General features: G+C 41.2%; 2 protein-coding genes and 1 long non-coding RNA gene across 5 annotated transcripts in view; 1 reads left to right on the top strand and 2 right to left on the bottom strand.

Annotated features, from left to right (window-relative positions):
- The window catches only part of LOC119491416 (limbic system associated membrane protein), a 622,005-nt gene extending 616,820 nt beyond the window's left edge, over positions 1–5,185 (bottom strand). Inside the window, exon 1 of the mRNA XM_037775451.1 lies at positions 4,912–5,185. Within this exon, the coding sequence (XP_037631379.1) occupies positions 4,912–4,975 (64 nt within the window). The 5' untranslated portion in view covers positions 4,976–5,185. The remainder of the gene's footprint in view (positions 1–4,911) is intronic.
- LOC119491417 lies at positions 263–17,547 on the top strand. 2 transcript variants are annotated; one of them, XR_005207603.1, is made up of 3 exons: positions 263–776; positions 5,965–6,140; positions 17,103–17,547. It is a non-coding gene; the product is annotated as an uncharacterized LOC119491417 (long non-coding RNA). The 2 variants fall into 2 exon arrangements; XR_005207604.1 differs by lacking the exon at positions 17,103–17,547 and adding an exon at positions 6,944–7,492.
- Positions 17,548–21,257: 3,710 nt separating this feature from the next.
- The window catches only part of igsf11 (immunoglobulin superfamily member 11), a 109,262-nt gene continuing 102,630 nt past the window's right edge, over positions 21,258–27,889 (bottom strand). For both annotated transcript variants that reach the window (XM_037775445.1, XM_037775446.1), the window contains 2 exons: positions 26,435–26,582; positions 21,258–25,476 (listed from right to left, as the gene is read on the bottom strand). In XM_037775445.1, coding sequence (XP_037631373.1) covers positions 24,906–25,476; positions 26,435–26,582 — 719 coding nt within the window. In that variant the 3' untranslated portion in view covers positions 21,258–24,905. The remainder of the gene's footprint in view (positions 25,477–26,434; positions 26,583–27,889) is intronic.

Here is a 27,889-nt window from a genome sequence, read left to right as displayed (position 1 = left end):
GCAGAGAGACTATCCAGAGTTTGTCTGTTTGTTTTCCACAAAGATGTTCACAACAAGCCTCAACACCTCGCAGCCAAGTGACCTCAAGTTAAGTAGATTAAATGTGTTGTTTAATTTGTGTCCTAGCAGATAAATACCAAGTCTCCAACTCTTTGTGTGCACTCTGTAGTGAGTCAATATTTTTGAGAAGTCCAACACACACACCATGTTTCAAGAATAAAAATTGTCTTCCCCTCTGTGTGACTCTCTTACAGTTCTCCTTCTCCTCCTCCTCTTCCTCCTTTCCGTCTCGTACAGCTCTGATAGATGTCCGACCATGACAGCCTAAAGTGTAGATCTGAAGCTCCACAGCAGAAACCTTTTAACTGTATTAAACTGTCACACCACCATTCTTCATGCAGCTCACTGACATCAACGGTTTTAACATGGAGGCTAGAGGACTAAATCTCTCTCTGCTGGTTCACCTCGTCTCCCTTTCTGGGTCATGTGATCTCTCTCATGTGGCCTGTTAAAAGTCATTGCTGATATTAAACACCATGATGACATTAAATACCATCTTCAACATAATTACTGGCATTTAAAACTATAGATTGCTATTTAGACTACCAGTCTCGGGCTCCTGAATCTGACGTCATCATGTTTAAGAATCAAGAGAATTTACTGGCTAATTGTTGATGTTTAAATGACAAGTGTGTGTTTTTAAACCCTGGCTGGTGTTTGTCTTAGCAAACTGAAGATGTGTCATGACACTTCCACACACAAAACCTATGACAAAGGTAGGGCTGGGTATCAAACCTTTTTTTATTCTGACCAAAATGTTTCTTTAGCTCTGAAACCTCAGATCCATGCTGTTTATTTATTCCTTGATCAGATAATTATTGATTCAAATAATAATTTTGCCAATTAGACAACATTTGATTCATGTAAAACTCCTGTAATTGCATTTCAAAACTTATTACTGAATAGAAATAAGTGACGTACAGTCGGTATGATGCGAGTGCTGTGTCTCTTACTACTAGCTGTGAGAGAGAGAAGGCCCTCAGAGGTTGAGGTTGAATCCTTGACAGCTAAAAGATGTCAGACTCACTGAAGCACAACCTCTACAGCACTTCACCTGTTTAAAGCTGCAGCCAGAGAAAGAAGACAAGCACACACTCTGATCCTCCGCCATGGGATGTAAAAACTAAAACCTGTCATTAAATATCACTTCACTCCTCATCTCAGAGGACCTTAGTGGTTAAAATACATGCTGGATCTGATCTCTGACTCACCGACGCTACTTTACTTTCTCTGTATGTGGTTGCTTTGTGTCTGCCAGCGTCTGGCCTATGAAATATACAACAAGCAGAAAAGTAACACAGAGTCAAAGGTCTCCATCCGACTGGGTTATTCCTAGAAAACTGATGGAGATCCTCTTTCCCATAGAGCTCACAGTAGCTGTTACTCAGTGTTACAAACATGCAGACACACACACACACACACACACACACACAGTGTGTGGATGAGCTGCTGAGCTGTGGAAGATGGAGGAGACTGAAGCACAGCTAGAGGAAGGAAGCAGAAGCAGCTGCTGAATCTCAGATGTGATGAGGCTCTGAGAGACAGAATGTACAGCGATCATCCTCTCATAGTCTTGGATGGATCTCCCAGTAATGACACACATCACCAGACAGTACCGTTTGCAGACTGTGTTAATTATACACTGATCAGCCATTACATTATGACCACTGACATGCGAAGTGAATATCATTGTCTATCTCGTTACAATGGCACCTGGCAGTGGGTGGGATATATTAGGCAGCAAGTGAACATTTTGTCCTTGAAGTTGATGTGTTGGAAGCAGAAAAAATGAGCAAGCGTAGGGCCAAATTGTGATGGCTAGACGACTGAGTCAGAGCATCTCCAGAACTGCAGCTCTTGTGGGATGTTCCCGTCTTTCCGTCTGCAGTGGTCAGGACCTACCAAAAGTGGTCCAAGGAAGGAAACCGGTGAACCGGCGACAGGGTAATGGGCGGCCAAGGCTCATTGATGCACGTGGGGAGCGAAGGCTGGCCCGTGTTGTCCGATCCAATAGAAGAGCTACTGGAGCTCAAATTGCTGATCAGAACACACAGTGCATCGCAGTTTGTTGCGTATGGGGCAGCGTAGCCGCAGACCGGTCAGGGTGCCCATGCCGACCCGTGTCCATTGCCAAAAGCACCTACAATGGGCACGTGAGCATCAGAACTGGACCACGGAGCAATGGAAGAAGGTGGCCTGGTCTGATGAATCACGTTTTCTTTTATATCATGTGGATGGCAACGAGTTTGAGGTGTTGACTCGTTCTCCAAATTCTCCAGATCTCAATCCAATCGAGCATCCGTGAGATGTGCTGGACAAACAAGTCCGATCCACAGAGGCCCCACCTCGCAACTTACAGGACTTAAAGGATCTGCTACTGACGGCTTGGTGCCAGATACCACAGCGTACCTTCAGAGGTCTAGTGGAGTCCATGCCTCGACGGGTCAGGGCTGTTTTGGCGCCAAAACAGGGACATACTGAATATTCGGCAGGTGGTCATAATGTTATAGCTGATCGGTGTATGACTGAAGTCACCTGTTGTTGACACACCAAGATGACTGTGTGGTGATTTGATGGAAGTCTCTTTGGTTAAGATCTTTTTGGGAGTTACCAGGATCAGGATGATAAAGAAAGTCAGACAAGAAATGTTATTAATCTGCAGACAGTGGGCAGCAAGTTCTGTGTGAAAGAATACACAGTATTACCAAGTTAAACAGTTAAAGTCTCTGCTCTGAGAAGAAATAATCCAGCGCCACTTTAAAATTCAGGACAGGCAGCAAACTCTACATGAGCTGAATAAAAAGAAGACGTGTGGGTGGGGAGAGGAGAGAGAACAGAATAAAGAGAGTTACTACTGTCAGTAATGGTGAAGGGAGAGGCTGGTGAGACTATTTCTCACCATCTGCTCTGTGACAAAACAATAGTTGTGTCACAGTTAATTCCACAATGATACATTCAGTCATTATCTTTAATCCCTTATTCACATTCAGGACACTGAAGTGAAACACAGTCTGTGTTTGGCAGAAGACAGTGAAACACACAGATTAATTTACAGCGCGTAGAACAGTAGAACAATAGAAGAACGCTGGAGAGCATCACTTACTGCTGAGGGCTAATTACAAATATAAGAGACATTTAAACGCAACGCGAAATACTATTCCCTACATGTACTTCATTTAAATATATTCTCTCTCTCTCGTCACAGTTGTCGCTCTTCCTGCACCCCGTCTCTCGTTCCATCCTTTTCTCCTCATCCTGTCTCCCACACTATCTCCCTCTCTCTCTCTCTCTCCTTCCTCATCTGGCACTTCCCACCATCCAGGCTGCCTGCCAGCATCACAACAGTGTTAAAGTGAATCCAATATGCTTGATCAGGCTGTGCGTTGTTCTACTATAGGTAGTGTGTTCCTGTGGGAGACTAAAGAAGCTAATTGATTCACCGCTCAGCTCCCTGAGATGGGCCAAATCAGCTCTATTAGTACAGTCATGGTTGGAGGGAAGAGAAATCTGTGAGGCCAGACGATGGAAATGAAGGGAGAAGAGATTCAGTATAGACTCAATAAGACTGGTGGACTAAAGACTAGTGTTCCAACAGTAAAGTACTCTGGTGGTTTTGATGACCACTGCTGGTCTTTGGCTTTACTGAACAGATGTGGTGTAATGTTGGCTGTCAATAGAAGTATTTGCTGTCGGTCACCAGCTTATTTACTATCAAAAACAGCCACTAAAATAAAACATAAGCAAGCTGGTGCAGAAGGCATGACCAGCTGCTGATGATTGGCACTTGACCAACTTTGGTATTCATCAGCATCTCAACCGACGGGGAAAACTACATTAAGCTGGTTGACTAGCAGCTTATGACTATAAAGTACCAGCCTAGACGAGTGGTTCTCAACCAGGGGTCTGGGGACCCCCAGGTGTCCTCGAGGGAGTTCCAGGGGGTTCCCAAAAAAATGGGGAATAGTATATTTTCACAATTTAATTCACTATAGAAGTGAATCGAATGTGCTTTAGTCATAAATGTGACTATTCTGATCTGATTTCATTTCCTCCGTGGTTAGCTCCTCAACTCTAGTTGACAACTACAGAATTCTGGACTTAAACATAAGCTTGGTCTACTGTCGAGGGTCGGTGTTCACAACCAAAATCTTGCAGGTCCCTGAAGCTAAATCTTATCAAATAGGGGTCCGTGACCTAATGGGTATCAATTTAGGGGTAAAAAGGTTTGAGAACCACTGGCCTATAGACCATTAAAGGACAAGCAGCTAGTTGCCAGAAGGCCCACCAGCCTCCAAATGTCTCTTCTTCACATGGTGACAAACTGCTGCTGGAGGAGCCTATATGAGGCCACTCAACACAAAAAGCAACAGATTCCTCTCTGGCTGTCACAGTCAGGTGCTCATCATAGCTTTGCTCTAATTACTTGGAAAGTGCTTCAGTGTATTCATAATAACACTCAGTAGTCTCCTTTTCAAAACAAAGGCAGACTTCATCATCAGTCTCTATGCAGAAGATGTATTGGCCTATCTGTGCCACAGTGCCACCCTCTCCAGCACCCACACACATATATCAAGTTTGCAAATGTGCATCTCCAGCTTGCTGAGTTTGGTTTCACACAGGTCGTTTTTGACATTTCAAGCACGCGCAAAAACGCAGATAGAGACAGAAGTGAAAAGAGCCAGGCGTGATTATTAGCATGATGCCTGGTGAACCACTGCAGGCACTAACAGGCTATCACAACACTGTCCCAAAACAATCCCCAAAGACTCCAAACTGCGCCATAACGCATTACTACACATAACCTGCAATCTGCAAAAAAAAAAAAAAGGAATAAAAACAGCAGATTCTTGCCTTGAAATCCGAAGAGCAAAGCGATTCCTGGGATCCAAACGCTGTAAATCCAGAAGTAATGCATGTTGTCCTTTAATCTGGTCCTCCTGACGCAACTTGGTGTCCTGTCGAGAGGTCGGTGTCCACGCGTAATGTCTTGACCACGAAGGTAAGGATCTATCCTCAGGAAATAACGCCTCAAAGTGTCACAGTTTGGAGAGCTGCAGCTAATGCGAACCGCACAAGTGCTGGAGAACCAAACACTGGACTCAGTCTCACTCTGTCAGGCTCTATGTGTGGTGATGATGGTGATGGTGATGGTGTGTGTGTGTGTGCACATAGCTTGGCCTGCACTGCCATCTAGTGCATTTACAGAAAAAGGAGAATGTGTTCAGAGGCAGAACACAAGCCACCTCTCATTATTATTAGCTGAGCTCAATGAGCCAATACGCACATTATAGCAGCCTGTTGTCTCAGCAGGGCTTTTGAAGAGCGTGTCTTGAATAAATCAAGGTTAATTGAGGTTGCCATGGAGATATATCTTTCAAGGAGCCTATGCTGACTAATATCATTAATCTGTTACATAAAGCTGATAACAACAGAACCCCCTGTAGGCTAAATCTAATGTATTACCATGAATAAATAAATAATCTGTGCAGTATCTTAATTAATTTAATAAAGGGGCAACCACGCTATTCCAAAGATTGCTTAATTTATTTAGAATTAGGACAATTATATGCTGCCCGCATCATGATGACAGAACATGACATTATCATAAGGATAACATAATTCATAAAAATTAATCATTTACATTCTCATTTATTATTTATACTGGTTTCAAATCAGTTAGTAAGTCATTTGTCATAGTTTAGTCTGAATATTTGAGTAACATTTTGCATAAATTCAACAAGGCCTCCGTGATCAAATATTCATTAATAACTACCAAATGATTTGTGCATCATGAATAATTAAATTGGGCCCCTGTTGTTAAGCACTGTTTACCATTGTGTGAGAGAGTTTAGGGGGCTTCCTCTGCTTCTTGCTGATGATCTCTTGGGCTCCGCTGCGTTACAGAAGGCATCATGGTTACAGTCAGCAGCAACCTGGAGACTGCAAACAGCAGCTCTGCCATCGTCAGAGCATCCAGGAAATATGTCATCATCCCCAGGTCGACAGGCATTGTGTGGTGATCTCTTGCATCCAGACTCGGTGCTCACTTGACCTGCATAGGAAGACTTCTGGTCTTGTAGGTAGGAGCTCAAACTCTGTCTATATTATTTCATCCCATCAAACACTCACATTATAGTGAATATTGTCAAATGTTAGGATACAATCAGTCTGGAACATACAGTAGTCGTGAGGTTTTGTTCAGGGGCTGACAAACTATGTCTATCTAAACTGTATGTATACGTTTTATTTAGTCATCATTGATGGTAAGTCAGTCTAAGGTTTTCTTAAGGACAACAGTTGGTACAAATTGATAAATGCAGAAGTCTGCACAGTCTGTATACTCCCAAAGTTTTAATGAAAAATTCCAATTAATTTTTGCTGCGGGCTCGTCAGCCAGATGGATGTCCCCTTGCTTTTACCAAGTAGAAATGTTGAAAAGTAATTACAAGAATTAGTCAGTGAGTGAAGGTCTCGAGGCAGCTTCTCTGCCTCTTCTAACAACTCAGCCACGAGGGACTAGACTTTTAAATCCACGGAGGGAGCCGCAATAAAGAAAAGTAACATAGTAATAGTGGGCGGCTGAATGGAAAAGTTGGCCTTATAGCCTGAAACATTAGTCGTGGTCATGAGGCATGCATGGTTTCTTTTTATGGAGAGCTCTGCATAAAGCCTCTAGAATACAGTATTTTCAAGTCTTTACTTGTACCAAGTCCTTTTCATTGTGCAAGTCATTATGCACAAGCTGCCCTGGAGTAAAACACTGACACTCTACCAGCTACAAGAGGGCTTTAGTGTAATTATGAACTCTGACATTTTCAACATGTTGCTATCCATCGGGGCCATACAGTGCTTTTAAGGGGCTTTGATCTGAATTCTTCTACAGGATCATCTGGATCAGAGTCTTCCTTGTGGACACAGTGATGGTCACTTAAACTGAGGATAGAATAGATTATAGACTGTTCAGGTTCCTTTTGCAACCATGCAATCTAATAAATATCACTGTCTTTCTGGAGTCTGGGGACACCGACCTATATATCTTGGTTTGGTCCAAGATGCTGCATCAGCAAGTTTGTCAACTGGACACATACTGCATTTTTATCAGGTTTAGGAAGGAAAACAAACATTCACAGAAGCCCTTACATATTGTATGAGTTCTGCTGACCTGTTCTCCTGCTGTGCTGAGAGACACTTCTGGCCTCATGGACCCACTTGCGCTGCTGCTGCATTTTAACTTTGTTTGGATGTAATGCAAGATTTCCCTGCAGGATAACTGTCCTCACTTTCAGTGACAGGGTGAGGACATGAAGATGGATGGATGGATGGATGGATGGATGGATGGATGGAAGGATTTGGTGCTACACAAATTTGGCTGGCTGTGTGTCAGTGTTTTGCTGCACTAGCTCTGCATTTACATTCAAACTAAGGTTTACAATATTTTACACTTGGAGAAGCACAACACACATTTGCATATAATGCAAAGTTGAATTTGTCAACATAAAAAAACAAACTGTACATTTTTTCTGTAGTGAACTGTGTCTTTTTCTTGAGGCTTGTTGGGTCCCTTAAGGGGAATGCATTGTGGTTTAGAGAAGGCAGCAGCGAAATGCATTTTCCAAGTGACAAACACTTAATAATTCAAAGAGTATAAGAGAATGGTACAACACTCCTCCAAGAACAACACAGTGTACATAGTGCTGAACATTCGCCATCAGTCACTTTGTAAATGTTGGCGAGTCATGAATTATTCAGCACACATAAGGGCTGTGTCGCTCTGCTGTGAGTAAGTACATATAACCAGCTTTAATAACAGCAGCTGTTCTGCTGTGCAGATGAATTATGTTTATGCATGTATGTTAAGTTTCTTTCTTTATTAGTTTGTCTTTTTTGCTTATTTTGAAGCGATTGCATGAAGAATCTTTTCATCTCACCCCATCAAAATATTACTTTACTCTCTATATATATATAGTTAGGGTGGTACAGAAGGGACAGGGGAAATATATGCTCATGACAAAAAGGCAAAAAAAGAGGAAATGAAGCAAGTGATGTGGGGAAAGTCACAAAAAATATGTAAAAGTCCCAGAAGCCGGTGAGATGATAATTCCCAATGATGGGTTAAGTGTTGATTCATGTTGGAGTCAAAACTGCAACAACCACAGTCCAGACAGATGCCATCTAATCACCATCTTTAGCATGCAAACTGCACGTTTTCATGCATTATTCATGACACTACCACTATTCTCTGTTTCTGTGTGTCTATGTGGGCATGTGCATGTTATCTTTGCATATGCTGAGCACCTAAAAGCGCAGCAATAAAGAGGAAAAGTATCTGTCTCGGCTCATAGCAGGGCTTGTGTAACAACCTATTTCACCCCAGACTTTAACTCTCACTTTTTACATGCCTCCTTTATCCACTGTTAACAATAAATAGAAATCCGCTGTGCCCGCGTGGTAACCTCAAGAAATTGCAGAATAGAATTACTCATTTCCTGGTGTGAAATTATTTTTTTACAAAGCTATTAAGGATTAAGAAAAGTGGCTATCAGGCAGTTAACATGGTGAATTTACCAGTCCATTCAATTTCACACTTTCCTACAAATCAAAGCATTCTGAGACATTTAATTATTGTAGGTGAAATTGCCTTATTGCATTCTGTATACAGGGTAGGGAGAGTAAAAACTCCAGTGGTTCGCATGATAATTTTGTGTCAGCCCAAATAAAGGAGATCATCATTTTCGGGATGTTCAGCTGAGGTGAACTCCATTGAGACGTCTTTTTGCTGTTTATTCAGGGTGATGAGGCCGCTGTGTTGAGAGCGTTTCCTCGGAGAGCATTAAAATCCAGGGATTCTGAACTGAGCTGAACCACAGTAATGGATTAATGTTGCTGCTCATTCAGCACCACAGTCCTTGGATAGTGAACAGAGAGCAACTACTGTGTGTACTTCATATCCAGTAATGTAATATGTCTGTTGAAACGCCACAGGGAGTGACTTTCTACAGCCTCCAGTTCAGCACCATGGACAGAGACAGAGCACAGAGCTCGGCTCTCAGCTGGAAAGACTGCTGTACTTAACAATATGTTTGCAACCATTAATGGCAATTCATCTATTTACTGATTTATTCACTCATGCGGGTATACAATATAGCCTCCTGGACATGTCTTCTTATTAGGGCCCGAACCGTCAGTCTGCGAAGGACGTATTAAAATTGTCAGGATTATTATTCTCATTTAGATTTTTCCAAATGAAGTGCCTTTTTGAGGGGCTAAAGGTGCTCGAAAACCCTACGACTTTTTAAAGCCCCAACCTTCCACGTTGCTGTATTAAATTTGGTAGGTCTATGTAACGTGGAGTTATATAAAAGAGCCTCTTGGAGGTAAACCCAAAAGGAAGTTGGTTAATTCGAATTTCATGTGCAATTTCAGGGTATTTTTAGCATTTTAAAGGCTGTGTACTTTAACGTACTCTGAATGATTTTAAATTTGGTCAGTACAATCTAAAGAACTTTGTCATCAAAAGTTATGAAACGTCTGCACTTTCATGCAACATTGCTGCTGTGGCATGGCGGCAAATAAGCGCCTTTTGCCATAAAACAGGAAGTTGTCGTAACTTCAGCGTACTTTGTCCAATATGCTAAAAATTTCTCCAGCAAAATAACGGTCCAGGCCTCGGACATTTACATACCAATAAACACTCAAAGCCCCACCCCCAAACATTAGCCCCGTCTCTTTCCTAACCCACGAACCGGTTGACGTAGACACTTGCAGGAGACATCATTGCACTCAGCAGAGTTCTTGTTTTATTGTGCCTTGCTGCATTGACCGGCGTCCCACCAGTACCCACGATGCACGTGAAGGTGTGAGGGCCCATTCATTGCTGCTTGCAGCTTTAATTTAAAACGAAATGTGATTTACCTACCTAATCTAACAGTACTTTGCCTTAGAAATTATCATAATGTTATGTTTGGTAGTTTTTGCTTTAGTTGTGCGTGATCCTGCCAGGGGCATGCAGTTCTCGGCGGGCCGGCAGGTTCATCACTACGAACAACCCCTCCACATTGTCATTTGATATATTGTTATTGTAAAATGATCCCCGCTCTAAAGTTCTGTGGGTGTGAGGAATGCTTGGCCACGCAACATGAGATTGGAATAATGGACCTAATGAAGGGTTGAGCGTGGCTGAACTGAGTAGCCTCTCGGCAGGCAGGCAGAACTCTGCATAACACCTGTCGCATCTTTACTGCTTTGGTTCACTCTCACCGCTCTCATGGCATCATTTTCATCCACAACAGGCAGCTCTTGAAAGGAAAAAACATTTAAAAGCCCACTATACACTATACCTGCTCAGCACCAAACAGCAGACAGACACACTTATCGACTAGCGGGTGAACATAGTTGAGCATTTAGCAGCTAAAGAAACAGATATTTGCCTCAGGCATCCAAAAACACATCTCCACATGAATGACAATGTTGCTCCCAAGCTGCTGGACGTGTAAATAAGAAACTGTTTGCTATCTTGTTCATGATATCAACTTAAAAGGTGATGATATGTCAACGTTGTTTCTGCAGCCCCCAAGTGGCCAAAACAACCAATGAACCATAACTCAGGCTTAGAACATAAAGTCTGAAGCTCCCAGAGGACTAGATAATTTAACTAAAGTTGATCTCTACTCCTCTCCTTTTCATTATGAGTAATGCCATGACGGTATTCTTCTGCTTCCAGTCCAACAATATGCAGGTGGAGCAATTGACCTGCATCCTATCATAATAACCAAAACCATTCTTGCATATCTATTGCAGTTTGGCTTTCTACCACTTCCTCTTTTTCCAGGACCAACAGCCAATTCATTGCCCAGTCTGCTGAGCAGGTGATTGGCTGTCAACTACCCTTCAAAAAACTGTTTCACAGCGTCAAAAGGAAGGGCAGCCCAGGTAGAGCTCCTGCTCACTCAGGCAACCAAAACCTCCTTCTGGGATATGGAATCACTGCATTCATGTCATGGTGATGCCCACCGCACCATCTGCCTTCTCACACTCCGGCTCTCTATTCTCCTTGTCTCTCTGTGTTCAGTGTTTATTTAACAGGCTCGCTGGTTCCAGGGAGCTTCTCTCCTCTCCTCATTACGTGATTGACTGTGTCACCTGCCACCTGCCAGCACAGCTGCTCTGCATTTGTTTATCAATGCTCTCAGAGCACAGAGAGGTTTTAGTGACACTTTGTGATTGTCTGAAAGGCCAGAGTTGTCCTCATTGACAAGTCTGTTGTTCTCTCCCCGCTTGTCCTCTTAACTGTACGGGATTAGATGTATAAAGCCTCTCAGATTCACTCCAAGGAATCATGCTGAACGACTGAGTGGGATTGACATTCAGAGTTATTATGAAGCTTCCAACCTCAACCAAGAATGACAACTTGCTTCCCCATGACACCGGTCTGATTGATAAAAAAATTAAAAAAATTGTGCCCTCTCTAATACCACTGACTGTACTTAAACAAAGTATTACGATTTCATTTTACAAGATATGAATTTAAAACTATAGAATTACTGTTATTTATTGAAGCTTTAAGTAAATTTTTGGGAAACCTATTCTCAAAGCCAGGACTTTTATCCATGGGAGTTTTCAAAGGGACATATTGTGCTCATTTTCAGGTTCATACTTGTATTTTGGGTTTCTACTTGAACATGTTTACATGCTTTAATGTTAAAAAAACACATTATTTTTCTCATAATGTCTATCTGAATATACCTGTATTCACCCTCTGTCTGAATCGCTCCATTTTAGCACCTGTCTTTTTAAGCTCCCCTCCCTAAAAAGCCCGGTCTGCTCTGATTGGCTTTGCGAGCAGCAAACCCCCCTCTGGAGAGACTCTGTATTCAGATGAAGTCAGACAGGGTTTGAGCTTTAAGGAAGGCCTAAAACGACAAGATTGGAGCTGCCTGGAAGGAGGTGAATGAGAGAATCAGAGCTGCTTTTCTACCAGATGAGAACAGCTGGAGGGAAATCGAGGCAGATTGGGACAGCTGATGAAGCTTTAGCGAGGCCGGAATAGCTACTGAGCTGATAGAAATGCAAGAAAGATGTAGCAGCTGAAAGTGGTGATCAGGAAAAATAAATAGCTGGTTGTCAGCTGCGAGAATGAACTGATGGCGCTCACGAAAATGCATTAGCAGACTTTGGTCCAAGGCAATGAAAGACAATGGCAATGAATGAGAAAGAGTGAGAGGGAGATTGGAAAAGAGAACACTAACGGTAAAGTGAAACTCGCTGAAGAGCTCCATAAAGTCGAGGGGAGCTGCAGATTTGGGTGATAATTATCTGTAGAACCATCACTACTAGTGACCCCTTTAACTTCGTCACATTGTTTCCACATTGTCATTTGACACATTGTTATTATAAGAATATCAGCGGCTTTAAGAAGTGAGAAGAAGGAGAGAAACGACTTAACACACTGTTGACTGTTCAAAATATTCATCTTCATGGACATTGCCTCTGCTGATTATTTTGCTTTGGAATAAATGCTCATTAGATGCGAACATGTTGTAATAATATATATATATATATATATAATAATAATTTGCTAATATTAATGTGGCCTCATTCAGATTTTCTACGGTACTCTGTCACTCAGTTTGATATTTCTTATTCACCTCACCTTCTATTCTCAGACAGTCTTCCTGGAAGTAACGGCAAAAACTTGCAGAAAACTCTCGCGAGACTCGCTGCCCGACGAGCTATCCTAACTGTAACCATTCAAGGTCAATGCCTAAGCTTAACTATTCAAGGTCAATGCCTAACCTTAACCATCTTGTGATAGTTACGCAGTTTGCATGTTACCTTTTAGACACGATCAGGGTGGATGAACGGGCCAAACAAACACAGGACTTTCACCCAGGAGACTAATGTTCGTGTCAAGTCAACACTGACTTATTTAACTTATGAACGTAACCTAAGTTACGTAACAAACAGGCTGTTTTGAACCCAAACTATAATTTTTTCCTAAACCTAACCAAGTAGTTTTGTTTCAGTTCACAACATTAACCACATGTTTAAAACTGCAACCGTTTCACAACATGCTCCTGTCGCTGGTAGTCGCCAACGGTCATATATGTCATTTTGGGAGTCATTGGAAAACAACCTGTTCTATCATTTAGTGAGGACATGTTTTCTATTCTATGTACTAGACAGACAAAACACTATATTCAACAGCAAACATCTGTCTTGTCTTATAGTGTCATACGTGTGAAGTGTTAAATTGTTTGATGTCCAGCACACCTATTTCTTTCCCCTAATTCTGTGGACAAATACAATATGGCCTCAAGTAAAATGATACGGTAGAAATAGATTGAGACTGGACACAGAGGGGGAACCTGAACAGTCCTTGCCAGCAGCTAGAAAACCGATTATGTGACAGGTGGCAAGGCCTTGACACAAGACTTAAATTTGATTCCATCATGCCGTTGCAATATCCTCTCCTCCCTGCAATGCAATCAGCATTTTCTCTTTCTTCTCAGTATCAAACTGCCTTTGCAGGGAGGTAACATGTAGTGAAAGAAAAGACAAAGGCTCCACCACTTCAACACTTATAAAGAGGATGAGATGGAGGCAGTGATGATCCCCCTCTTCATTTCAATTGTCTCCCCAGAAGAGTTTCATTAAAAGGGTGTTACTGCACCAAGAGGGGATTTTCTCTCACTCACTTCATAGAGATGTAAAACGTGTCTTACAGGGGAAAAACTATCACCCTAAAAACTAAAACATTGATTATGTACGACCCAGTTTGAGGTTCAATCATATATTTGTTTCTTAATCCTGAGGCTGTCCAACCAAGCTCTGGAGAAGCAGCAACACCATAGACTGTATATAAGAAGTGGATGTAGTCACCGTGACGTCACCCATTGGTTTGTGAACAGCAAACTTATTTGCAACCAGAAGTGACACGAGACAATCAAATGCTGAATAAGACATTTTCAGGCAACCAAAAAGGTTACAATTAACTTTCATGAACTGAAAACACACTGTGAAAGGGTTAAAGTTGTTAGACGAAAATACGGAAACACCCAAATCGGACAACGGTGTGTTAGCGACCTTTCAATCACAAGGCAGCCACGCCCTAAAGCATTCCCTGCTTTATGGTCTATTTGACTCTAAATGGGACCATAATTTACTAAATGAACATCATGCTGTATTGAAGAAGACTTGAAACTAGTGATTAAGGCCATAAACTCATGTTTACAATGTTTACTGAGGTAATAAATCAAGAGAGAAGTAGGCTCATTTTCTCACAGACTCTATACAACCAGAGGAGTCGCCCCCTGCTGACTTTTAGAAAGAATGCAAGTTTAAGGCACTTCAGCATTGGCTTCTCTTTTCAGGACCGGAGGTTAACGCCAGATTCACACACATATCTATGGTAAAAAAGGTCAAAGCTGAACCACAAAGACGCACTGCAAGGAAATGTAATATCTCATATCTTCTTGGCATGTTTTTCACTGGCTACAAAACGGCAATGTCACACCAACGCTTTGAGAAAAATCACTTGGCACAGTGTTTAAGGTAAATGATCGCTTAGCATTAGACTTTATTTCATTGCTTTCATGTCAAGTTTCCTGATTATAGTGAACGCTCTGCAGTTTCCCTCAGTCCCACAAGCCATCTCACATCCAATCTGTGAGATCTGATCCTGTATTTCTATTCCTATTCTATTCACATTTTCCTGAGAGAGTCCTCACCTCTTTCATATCACTCTCATTTCATCTAATCCCTCTCCTCTTTACCATTTCATTACAACAGTTATTTGAATTTATTTTTGCTTCCACAAGTTCATAAAGAGTTCATTTTCTAAACTGGAACTCTTTTTAATTTCCAGATTCATGAAATTATGCAACTCTGTAAATACCAGCTCCTCTCACGACCACAGTGGAGCTGCCGTTTTGTTTCGAATGAGATTTCAGTTTTCACTTTCCTTCTCCTGACAATACTTTGCAGGATCACACACACACACATACATGCACACAAAATGCCTTCTTCCTTAGCGCTGTGATTTTTTTGCCTCAAGCTAAATGAGGCAGAGGCAAAACGCAGGACATCTTGAGAATTAGTGTGCTTGAATTTCGCTGTGCATGTAGGCATATAAAAAACTGTGTGCCTATTTTACATATACAGCACATTCTGGTGTTTCAAAGGGATGGTACTGTAGGGTGAACTGTGGGTCTTCTATCTGGGCTACGTGAGCCTACGGGCTGTTTCCCACTGTTGGTCTCTAGGCGAACATCAGAGAAACTGCAGATCAACGATGAGAGTTTCTCTATTTGTCCCCATCTTTTCTCCTCTACTTCCAAAGCAAGGTGAGGCAACACTATCTATGGAATACTTTCACACAAAACAAGTCTGCAATAAAGTATTTAACACTTATATAAAAAGAAAATGTAAATGAAAGCATGACGAAACAATAGGCAGATAAGAATACAAATGAAAATGGGAATGGGTACTTTTGCTGTCACTTCACTGACAGCTGGGCAAGCAGCATTTTGTAACTGGATGTGAGAGAGAATACATTCTAGCTCCCACATACAGAGTTACAACAGTCCATACAATGAGCTGGTGGGAATCAAAAGACCTGGAGGGTCACCACATTCCTGATTTTTTATAATTTTACGTTAGTACAAATGGGTCAGAGGGATGGAAGCAGTTACTTTACTATACTATTTTTACAATCATATTTTTTACTATATTATTTTTTACTAAAAAAAGCATGTATCCCTGGAAAGAATTGCAAAACAAATTTGGTTTGGCCAAATACTACGAAATAATGCATACCATTTTCACGTATGCAACTCTAATAATATACACTTTTGATTTAAATTCATTTGGGAAATAGCATAAACTGAAAGAGATTGTATTTGACTTTATAAATTGAGAAGTTAACTGGTCAAGTTTGCAGAATCTTGGGACTTAACTGTATCCAATAGACACAATTTAACAAAAGATATCACAGTAAAAGTAAACTTGTGACTACTCCAATATAAAATAACATATAGAGTGTGCTAAAGTGAAGGTATATAATATATATAGGCTTACAGGCTGGCAGGCAGGTAGAGGAATCAGGAGGCAGGCAAGGGTCAAAACCAGGAAGGCAGTCCAAACAGGAAAATAAATCCAGAGGGCAAGGCTGGTGAGCAGGTCAGGAGCAGGCAACAAGGGAGAAACAGGAACAGATCAGGTAAGGGTTTGATTGCTAGAAGGAAAAGGTATGAGCAACAAAGCACCTTTGACAGACTGGCCAGGAGTGTGTGGAAATCTGCAGGAGGAATCTGAGGAAAGTGGAAACAGGTGAGGAAGCGGGTGGAGAAGGTCAGGTGACTGGAGGGCAGGAGGACGTGGCTAGGTGTGGGAGTGAGATGAAAATGTCAGAGGGCATCTGGTGGACAGGAAGAGAATGGCAATGAGCCGGTTTCAGGAAGTGGGAATGTTGCTGGAGGGGGACAGAGAGGCAGAATGGGACAATCAGGAAATTGCTTAAAATGTGGATTTACAGATTACGGATGGCCGTATGGTTTTTCAATATTTTACTTCAACATTTAAAGCAGCCTTTATTTCTTTAAAATGTTTTCGTTCTGCCCATTTGATGCCTTTGAGAAGTCAGCTAACCCAAAATAACAACAGCAGAGAATTAAATGTCAGACCTTATGAATTCTAATTTAGTTATCTTCTGTTACTGTTGCTTGTTTCCTCCTACTGCAGTACATTACACAATACATTTACAATATTTATACTGTATGTTTTATCTTATTTGTGTTTTAAGGAAACAACTTTTGAAAGTGACATTCAGTTGGATGTTGCACTGTATATATATCTCCAAGTTCCAAAAAGAAATTAGTAACTTTTTCATCCATTCCCTGTAAACTCTTGATCAAAGTTTAAATTATTTTTCTGAGCCATTCTCCTCCTCTGAACTCAGAACCGATCCATCACTGTGCTGAATCTGTTTTCATCACCCATCTTTCTCTCTTTTTTCTCTTTTCCATCCTCCATTGATTCTCTCCCAGATGGACTGCTTTGACCTCTGACTCACAGGTTAACAACATCTACAGAACTGCTGTGACTCTATCAGACCGGATTACGACATCGCCGTAAAAAAAAAAACTGGTGCTTCTCTTCCCCCTTTCCTTTGTTCCTTTATGTACTCATCCGTGTCTTGTATATTTTGTGCTTAAAATTGTATTCATGATGTAAATACAGTTCCTTACACTTTTTGCTTGGATGAATTGAATAAATTAGATAAAACTCCTCTTTCTTTCTTTTCCATCTTTCTTTCCTTCCTTCCTTTCTTCACATTAGTTTGAACTGATCCAAAAAGCTATTAAAATGTGCATAGCCTATAGAGCATGACTTAGCTGAGAGTAATGTTCACAGTGATTAATTGCTTGTTCCAACATTGTTTTTTTCCAAGTGCATGCATGTTTAGTAGTTGTGTGGAAGGCATAGTGTGCATTAAAAAACTAATAACACAGTGTCTGTGAATTCTCAAATTGTGTGGTAATGGCCTAAACATACTAAGATTGTGTGTTATGGTTCCTTTAACAACTGCTATACAAAGAGGAGTGCAGTGAGAACCCAAGTGCAGTAGTTGGAGGCAGGAGACTGTTGAGGTGCTTTGTTATCATGTCAAAGCAAAAAAACACACTGCAGCCAACAGGGCAAGCTCACTGCTTTTTTGGCAGATTCAGACTTGGAAGGCAAAGTCAGGTCTCAGCAACTAGAAAATACTGACTGGGCATATTTATGTGAGGTGAGGTCAGTGACAAAAGCGTGGTAGGTCAGTGATTGGAAAGAGGTAGCACCTAGGATATCTCCCTAGCAGCTGACAACAGCAGGATCAGCACCTTTGAGAATGGAGATTGTTGTCATTTGTGCCTCCATTTCTCCTCTCTCCTTTGTCATCCTGCCTGTGACCTGGATATCGATCCCAGCGCGCCATCTTGAAGGATGTCTCAATTCCAAAAAATGCATCTTGAGGAGAGTGGAGCAATGAGGCTTGCCGGAGGATCTATGACGAGGATGCACAGGTGTATCCTTTTCGGCACCCGTGACATGTAAAAGAGGCGTGACAATGGCCACAAGTTATATTTAAAATGACGTCTCCAAGGCGCGATGCCCGTTGCCTCAACTCCTCTCTCCTCACGTCTTCCTCGCCTCCTCTGCTCACATCTCCCGTGGGCGGGACTAAGACGCAGGGAGAAGAGGTGAGGAAAGGAATCGAGGAGACACGGTAGCATAATGAAAAGTACCCCTTACCTTCTCCGCTCAATTCTGAGGTGGGATGGACTATGACGTGAGGAGAGGAGGCGAGGAAAGGAATCGAGGATGTACAAACTGAGAAATGAGAAAAGGGGTTACTGTCCTGACAATAGGGCTTTTACACGGACAACATTTTTCTGCACATTTCTTTTTGTAATTTTAATTTACAGCTGAAAGGAAGTTGGTATGTTCAGGTACTAGTATCAACACATTAGTGTGATTACGACTGCCACAAATTAAACTAGTCATACTGTTTTGTGGTTTCGGCAGAGGCACAAAGGCCTGACGGAGACAGAGAGAGAAAGAGAGAGAGGCAGTTCCGCAGCTGGTTGTCCAAAGTGATTTCTCAGAAACTCCATTGTGCATTCAGCCTGCAAACCAGAGAAGCTTGATTGTCCGTATTCAGCTCCAGAGATGGCCACCTCTCTGCCCTGCTGGGAAATAGGTTTCTCTATTTGTTCTCTCTCTCTCTCTCTCTCTCTCTCTCTCTCTCCCTCTTTCACTTGTTGCTCCCCATCCCATTGGTTCCCTTTGGCTTCAGTTAATTGCAGATTAATGAATAACAGGACTATCAAGATGAACATTTCGCTTTTACTTCCTGTGCCTATCTCAAAAGCATTATTCCTACTTAAGGTACCCATCAAGAGCCCATTTCTGCTTTTTAGGCTGTGTTTGCACTGATTTTGAAAACCATAAACCTTTATTTAATACAGAATGTGTGTGGTTGAAGAGCTTCTCTATGTTAGTTTGTTTACAATTAATGAGGATGGTAATTGCATCCAGTTTATTGGGTATTGTAATTCAGTATCACACTTTAGTGGACATATGGACGGTGTTCATATGTCAGCAACGTGGGGATGATAAACCTGGACTATGTGCACCACTTCATTTATTTTGTTTATGGATGTTCAGCCAGTAATTGTGATTGTGAGCAGCTTTAGGGTAGTAATCTGTATCCGTCAAATGGACTTGGCTGTAAAAGTGTGCAAAGGTTTCTCATTAACTTTGTGTGTGAAGGTTGCAATTTATAAATTAAAGTATGAAAATGAACGAGCAAGAGACAGGGACAAAGAGAGGGAACGTTGGACACAGACGGGAGTTTAGCCTCATATAGTCTGAAGCTTTCTATTAAAGATGTTTGTTCCTGGCTCGCAGAGGCTTTGTGGCCACTATTAAGCACGTTTTGACAGTTCAATAAAGTTAAAAGCTTTCTGCTGTGGTCAGCTTTGGCAGGAGGTAGAAAATATATTATCTAGACTGGTGCGGCCATCCGTAATCTATCAGAGCTACAGGAGACCAAATAATAATAATAATAATAATAATGGAAATTACTGTATTCAGGCAGCACTTTTGAGAGTAAAGGAATTGCAAAACACTGCAATGAAACAAGCAGTGAAGAAAAAAACAGTTGAGTGTAATTTGTAATGTTACAAATAAGTTAACTTGTTAGGGATGTAAATGTATTAACTAGGAGGATGCTTCATCGGGTTAGAGCTATTACTGCAAAGACTGAACCCTTGACTTTAGCTTTAACATCAGCCAGCTACCACACACATGACATGTAACGTATCATAATATATATTTCATAAGAGGGGTGAAGAGCGTGATAATATTATAAATGAAACACAGATATGGTGCAAGGACATACAGTAGAAGAAAAAATAGAATATTGGAAGAGAGATATGTTTGATTCATCATCATTCAGATCTCAGTAAGTATATAATTAACCCCAAAGCTCTACACACACATATGCTTGCTTTAACACTCACACGTGCACACACTATAAGCTGCTGGCCTCATGTGCAAATAATGAGCAAAATCCTCAGGAGCTCTGGTCAATTGCCCTTTTTCGCCCCCGCCTTTCTAAAGTTCACTCCTGTTGATTCTCAAAGTGGAAATGGGTTAGAGGAAGAATACTGATGAGAAGTGAAACCAGCATTGAGTTTGCATTAAGACGTGTTCTGTACTGCACGTTATCTCCTCTCTGTTCAAATGAATTTACATAAGTCCATTAACACATAATCCTCCACCATTAGATACTCTTGTCTTTATAATGAGGGCTCAGAATTGACTGTCTTGAACTCCTATTATGGGATTTGTGACTGCATTGAACAACAGATTTCTGTCCTGTCTGCATTTAGTGTATAAACACTGACCCCTAGTGGGGAATTTAAGAACTGCAGTTTCCAATCCAATCCAGATGGTCCAGATTTCTACTCTCGATTACAGAAGGTTAAAATGATCAGAGCCATGAATTAATTAATTATCATTGTAAAATGGCATAGTATGTGCAGTAACAAGCAGAAAAACTTCATACTTATACGAAAATGGACTCAGTCATTTCTTCTAAATGTCAACTACGCTGTGAGGGTCAAAAACACCACACAGAACAAGTGCATAAAACATTACAACAAGCATTATAGAGAAAAATTATAATTGGTTAACATGTATATCTTAAAGCATCTGTTCATGTGTTCTGAATCTCTACTTGGAAGACATTCCCTTTTTTGCAGTTTCACACAATTTGTCTTGGGAATAGAAACCACAAGAGCACGAAGAAACTAGCACACTTGCACATTCTTCATATTGTTATTCTGCACAGCTCTCGTCTTTGTGGTTGTCTTAACAGCCTGCAGGAGCACCAACGGCTCGATGAATGAGTTTCATAGAAAGCTTACTTAGCGAAGCCTGAAATGCGTATGTTATTCATATTACAACAGCAGCTCCTCCTGAAGACGATACCTACTGTAAATGAGACATTTTACGCAGAATATGAACACATCTGTACTTTGATTATTGTTATTCATTATTGAGCAATGTTACTTTAATCTTAACAACATGAAGCAGGGAGGGAAATCACATCATGCCAAATAAAACAAACAAAGAAATGAGCGGGAAGCCGATTAGAATGTATTAACAATATTTATTCACTACAAGTTCCAGTGTTATTTTTCCTATTTCATTTCAACCCAACAGTAAGAACAAGATGTATTTTTATACATATTTACAGATTGGTTTTACTATTGGCAATATATCACATGTTATTATGTATCTATATACACAACCCATATACCACCTTGTGTACCACACGCCAGCCTATGGCCAGGGTAGAAGATGAGATGTTGATTTAATTTGGGTTAAAGCCTCAGTAGTTCTCTACTGATTGTGCTCTCTTTGCTCCGTTGCGCCTGCAAACAGAGGGCAGAGTTAAAGTAAAATAATCTCAGTTTAGCTTTTCCAGCCTGAAATTTTTCTGTGGGAAGAACAAAGCCAGAGATGTCAGAAGAAAAGTTCTTCTTTAATGTTGTCAGCCGGTGCTCAGGGAAAGGACACCGGGAGAGATGGTGAGTGAAATCTACACAGACAGAAGACTTGATTCTGAAAACACAAAAAGGAGAGGAGGAGGTGACAACTGACCTTTGATCATTTGACCTCTTTAAGCCTTACTGTATTTATAAATCAATGTGTGTGTTGCCGGTGGATTTAACCTATAAGTACTGTAGCTCTGCCACGCAGTAGACAGCCTTGAGACAAAAAAGAAAGCAAAAACATGTTGGATAAATGTGTCTGTAACAACACGGAGCAGGTGTAGACCGGGGTCAAATGAACAAAGATGAACAAACATACAGTATTTGTGATTGATCTGGACTGGTACATATTGTAATAACTGACAAAATAGTGAATAAAAATGCAGATATTTAACTACAAGCCATTTATATCATTACTTCCAGGCAAAAAACAGGAGAAATTCAGGATTACCGTTTGATCAGATGATTAGACTGTTATCAGGTCATTAAGTGTGTGTTATCAGTGGTTATAAGCCTCATAGACGTGGGTCAGTAGGGCCCTGCTACACCCAGTAGTAGGTTTTATAATCGATGCACATGGTCAATCACCGAAAGAGGGAATAAAATAACACGACAGTGACCCCTAGCGACCATAATAATTATTACAGGAGCAAAAGCAGAGGACAAACCAAAGGGCTTTCACCCAGGGCAGGTCGCATCCTGTGTGAAACCAATAACTTGTAGTTGTCTTTGTGTGCACAAGCGGTAAGTTTCACTGGTTATTTTAAACCAAAACACAATCTTTTTCCCTAAACTTAACCAAGTGGTTTTGTTGCCTAAACCTACAGAAGTTGTAGTTTTGTTGCCTAAACCTATATTTCATGCAGTTTTACATGTTAGAACATGTTGCTTTTAAGTTTCGCTTTCACTTTTACAACGTAGTAGGCATAGCAAGCCTCTACTGACCCACATCGATGATACTTATAGCAACTGATAACGCACATTTAGTGAGCTGGTAACAGTCAAATCGTGTGGTTTGATCCAGGTCTGTGTAAACGGCAGGACTGCATCACTGACAACAAACTGTGAAGGAAAACCAGTGTTGACTGGTACTCAGCAGGTCTATTTTGTGGCTCCATAAATGTGTGAATTAAGGGATGACATCAATAACATAAAAGTACATCACCTTGGCTAGTATTTATTGCTCATATTATCCCAATGTTTATTGGGATTAAAGAGCACTCTGTTTATTTATGTTCCAGTCTAAAATAAGGAGCTCGTACCACTCTAAACTTGCTGCCAACCCTCCCAGTTTATTTTTATTTTCTAATTCAATTAACTGCATTTCAGTGTAATATAACACCTGCTAGGAAACGGCATGAAGACATAAATAAATGTAATAGCCCCGGCATAAAAAGGTGTTTTAAAAGTCAGTGAAGTCATCTGGACTAAATAATATAAATGAAAAAAAAAAAATTCCATCATAAATTATGAAATTATAGGTGTTAAAGCTGGAGCACTTTTTGTAATGTCAGCACATAAATTTGTCTCAGTAAAACTTTAAAATGCCAAAACAGCACATTTAATTAAAACTCATATATTAGACGCAAAGAGGAATTGCTTTGACGAATAAAACACACTTTCCGATACTGCATGTAACACACAAATAATTGCCGTATCAAATATTGCATCGTAGCTACAAGAAATTATTAGTATTGTGCATTGAGGTAATGCACAGTAAGAGATGAGGATTGCTAAATTTGGGAACAGTTCTTTAACAGAATGGTGAGATTTGGTTAAAGCATAAATACAGTAGGTCAGAAACACAGTGATACTTTCTACCATATACAGCAGAGGTGTCTATTATTTAAAGTAAAACATATGGCCATTCATGTTAAACCATACTGTGTTTACCTCAGACCTGGTAATGAAATGGCATTAAAAAAAACATCCCTTCACTGAAACCAATAACACTGACTATCAAACCCAGCTTGTTGTCTAATGCAACAAAAAGAACCATTTTAAAATTAAGACACATGAGTTGTAGAATATGTATCAGTCAGACGTAATATATTTTCTTTGATTCACAATCTAGCCTACTGTTTTAGTTACAATATGTACAGTAGAAAACCATAGGTGTAAGCCTTTGTCAAGGGGAAAAAAAATCACCTTTAAATATATATTTGTCTCTTTATAAAGCATTTATGAAATAAGACATCCTCTTATCCACGTCTTCTCAAAGCAGCACTAATGTGACATGAACCAGATCAGGACAACAGCGAGGATGAACACGGCGAACACAGCGGAGACTACGACAACATCCATCTGCAGGTTCAAGTTTAAATCAGGGAGGGGGACAGTGGCTTTCTGTTGTGAGAATCCAGTGTTTGTGCTATATCTTCAAATATAACCAGTGTTTGTATGAGCAGAAACGTTTCAATATATGTAGTATGGGTAAAGCATGTCATTAGTAAGACTGAGTTATTGTTCATAAGACAGCAGTTTTGATATAAATTGCTCTGAAAAGTGCGAAAACGTAATTAAAATGTTTGCATTCGATGAAGTAAAGTATATTATGCGATGTATTGCACCCAATAAAACCGCTCTCCCTAAACTTCTAAGGCCATTTCACCCAACATTATATCACTCTTATACTTTCATCCTTTAAGTTACTCCCAACATTCACATTTTCAGTGCATAATCCTCACCATCACTATCATTACTGTCAATCAAAATTACAACCGTGAAAATAACTTTTTTAGAAATAATATGGTATCTTAAAACAAGAGACACATGCATTTATGTGGGAATCCGAGCTCGCTCCTGTCTGACCGTGCAGTATGGACACACTGAGATGAAAATGCTTTGTGTTGCTTTGAGTCCCAAGAAAAACACAATCATCACAATGATCCAGCCCTGAAAAAAGATTTGGGAATCCAGGTTCTGCAGGAAATTTCACGACAGCTTTGTGGTTAAAAAGTAGTTCCCACCACACCCGCCAGGAAAATTCATCCAATAAGGGGATGATCAGATTCCATGTAGTGCTCGTCTACAAAACGGAGGGTCCCTTCCATCAAGGAATTGGCATTAAATGAACTCTGCACTGTAGAATCCCAGTTTGTTTCGCGTTAAAGAGGTCGAGACATACAGAAAGACACAGTAGTAAAGGGCAGCGGGCTGCTTCAGCCCATATTCGGTCTGTTTTTCATCAGTGGGTTTCAAACGTCACACTCGTTTAGTCTTGTTTTCAAAGCTAATACTATTTCACACCAGCGAGCCTGCTCTGCTCTGGGCGGGCACCATGACAGGCACCGCCCCCATCCGCTCCAGCGTGGCCTGGCTCACCGCGTACGAGTGCGTGTGCTGCCCGTGCGCGGACGTCACCACCGGTTTGAGGCTCACAGTGCCGTTGCTGCGCACCATGGTGGAAGGGGACGGGGCAGAGTTTGTGGTGACCACCAGTGTCTTGGGCGGCGGGAGCGTGTGGCTGCCGTTGGCGAACGATGTCGTCGTTGTCGTCGTCGTCGCCGCCGTTGTGGGATGCGCGTGGCGGGACAGCGGAGCTGTGCCTGGCGCTGTGACCACCGTACTGTGGCCGTGTCCTGCGTTCTGGGCCTGTCCGTGTCCGTGTGCACCGTGAGCGGCGGTGGAGAAGGTCTGGCGAGTGTCTCCGTTGTAGCGCGTGTAGGAGTTGGTGTCGTAGTTGGGTTTGGGGTTGTGCCAGTAGCGGCTGTTGTAGGTGTTGGTAGACGTCAGCGTGTCATTCTCTGAGGATGAGGCATCGGCATGGAAAGCCTTCACCGATGACGACCTCTTGGGAGGAAGGTCATCTTCTCTATTGAGAAGATATAAGTGGAAGTTGTGAAGATGTCGGCGATATTAAGAATGATAGCAGTAAGATAGCCAATTAGTTCGTCTTCAAATATTTAACACAAATCCTCTATTGGCACATTAAAAATTAAAAGAGCTCCTCTACGCAGTCAATAGTGAGGCAATATACTGAGAACATTAATATTACTTATTTATTAATTTTTTTAATGAAATAAATAAAACAAGAAAGGAATATTATATTTATGGAAGAAAAGGTAATTTAAAAAATGTAAATCAATAAATTGTAGACATACGACCAGGATGTATACAGTGAATGTCTTTAAATTAAGCTGACAGAAACACTATTTTTAAGTTGCAGTTTATTCCATCCTTGCTCATATAAATGGTGTTTGTTTTATGCAGAGTCATTTTGGGTAGATGTGTTTGGCTCCTTATAAATCTGGCTGAGATAAAAGATATTCATTGTGATTTGCTGTTAGTGGTGGAGGGAAAGCAGATTGAAGTTAAGCCCAAAATGAGGCAGATGTTATCGGTTATCAATCAGCCAAAGCCTCAGATATCTGAAGGATGTTTATCGTCCAAATGATTCATGGAGTAATTTAGAGGAGAAATTGCAGCCCGTTTAATCAACTGAGCTTCACAGAGTGTGTGAAAACACAAATTAGCCTGTGATGATGGAAACATTTGCTGTCAGGAGATAAAATTAAGCTGAATTCTCCAAACTTTAAATCCAATTAACTGGTGTGGGCTTTTTTTGAGCTGGATCTTTGCGATTGCCGCTCTGACACACTAATTGTTCTACAGAAGGAAATAAAAAGCTGCTGCTGCATTTTATTGCCGCCACAGTCTGGAATGCCTATGCAAGTAAACACTCCCTGTTGGAGACACTACATCCATTAATAATATGTCGTCTACAACAGATTTTGGCTGCAATTGACCAAAGCCACAAATCAAAGCCAAACCTGATCTCATTGGGGATTTCCTCCTCGTCGTATTTGTTCTTGTTCTTCCAGTAGAAGAGCGTGACCACCACTAACAGGGAGCAGATGATGAGTGCCAGGACTCCTGTAGCGATGGTGCCCGCTATCAGACCCACACTCTGAGGCTGGGCTGCAGGACGGAGAGACAGGAGGAGGAAGTTTCACCAATGATGATTTACAGTAAGTTCAGCCTTAAGTCATCAGTATCGGTCTCAGCTGAAGAGACAGCTGGATGGGTTGCAAAAAACTAAACAGCGGAAATATAGTAAATTGATCAACTTGTTTTCAAGATCATGTGTGCAAATTCAAAGAATTTCTTTGTTTTTCTTTGTCTTTGTTTCCAAAGGTGAATTAAAGCCGTTATCTAGGCCCTCACCAAAGCAACCAGACTCCATTGAAAAAAACAGTAATTTTACCTCGCAGAACACAGGAGTTGTTCATCTACTGCTGCCGGTTAGTTTGTCTGTGTTATAGTTTGACTTTGGTTAGTTTGGATTCACCAAAGTCACACAGTAGCACAAACTAACTAACTGATTGAGGCAGCAGTAGACCACTAACCCCCGTGTTCTGCAAGGTCAAATTACAGTTTTTTCCAATGGAGTCTGGTGGCTTTGGCGAGAGCATAGATGGATACAACGGCTTCAGTTCCTCGTCGGAAAGGGCTGTCTGACAGCAAGTTATAGCGATGAAAATATTCTAAATATAGCATACACTTGAACTGATATTGATTCTTATAGGTGAGCCTTTCTTTTACATGCTAAAATACATTTTGCTGCCGGCCCTGTCCACAGCAGTACATTGTTTTGCTTCCATGCGGTAACTCCTGTCTGCTTCTTCAAGCTGGGGGAGTGCCGACCATCATCTACTGTAGATAACACACTGACTATGGATAAGTACCTCATACAACCCAACTTCAAAACACTTTAAAGAGTGAGCTCCTCATGCACCAACACGGGCTGGATGCACCGTACTCCACCACTGTGTCAGATGACAGTTTTCAATATCTATGTGTGCTATGAATATTTTATCAGTTCTTCCAATAATATTCAAGTAAAATAGAAACAGCAATGGAACAGAATAGTTTCGTGTAACACTTACTCTTTCTGAGCCTTTACATCTGCACCATGTTGTCTCTGACAGACAGACTCAGCACTCTGCTGTCTGTCTGCCTCTATTTCTGACACTGAGCGTCATCCTGTCACACATTGTCAGACACTATGAAACACTATGTAACCATCTTACAGTCCTTCCTGTCAAGCTATCCAACCCGTCTGACCCTGCATGACCCCAAAACCAACTCTGTCTTTTTCTGTGACTGGTGCAGACGTGGGCGGGTGCTGCCATTTGCCATCAGCTCTTGTCCTTTGTTTGGTTGTATTGATGGTTGCTTGTGTTCCTGTTTATCTGTCTGACAAGTGTCACTGCAGGAAAATACTT

The sequence above is a fragment of the Sebastes umbrosus genome, chromosome 7 (assembly GCF_015220745.1).
Source record: "Sebastes umbrosus isolate fSebUmb1 chromosome 7, fSebUmb1.pri, whole genome shotgun sequence".
Classification (NCBI taxonomy): domain Eukaryota; kingdom Metazoa; phylum Chordata; class Actinopteri; order Perciformes; family Sebastidae; genus Sebastes; species Sebastes umbrosus.
The sequence above is the reverse complement of the archived record's forward strand: the minus strand, read 5'-3'. Positions and strand labels throughout refer to the sequence as shown.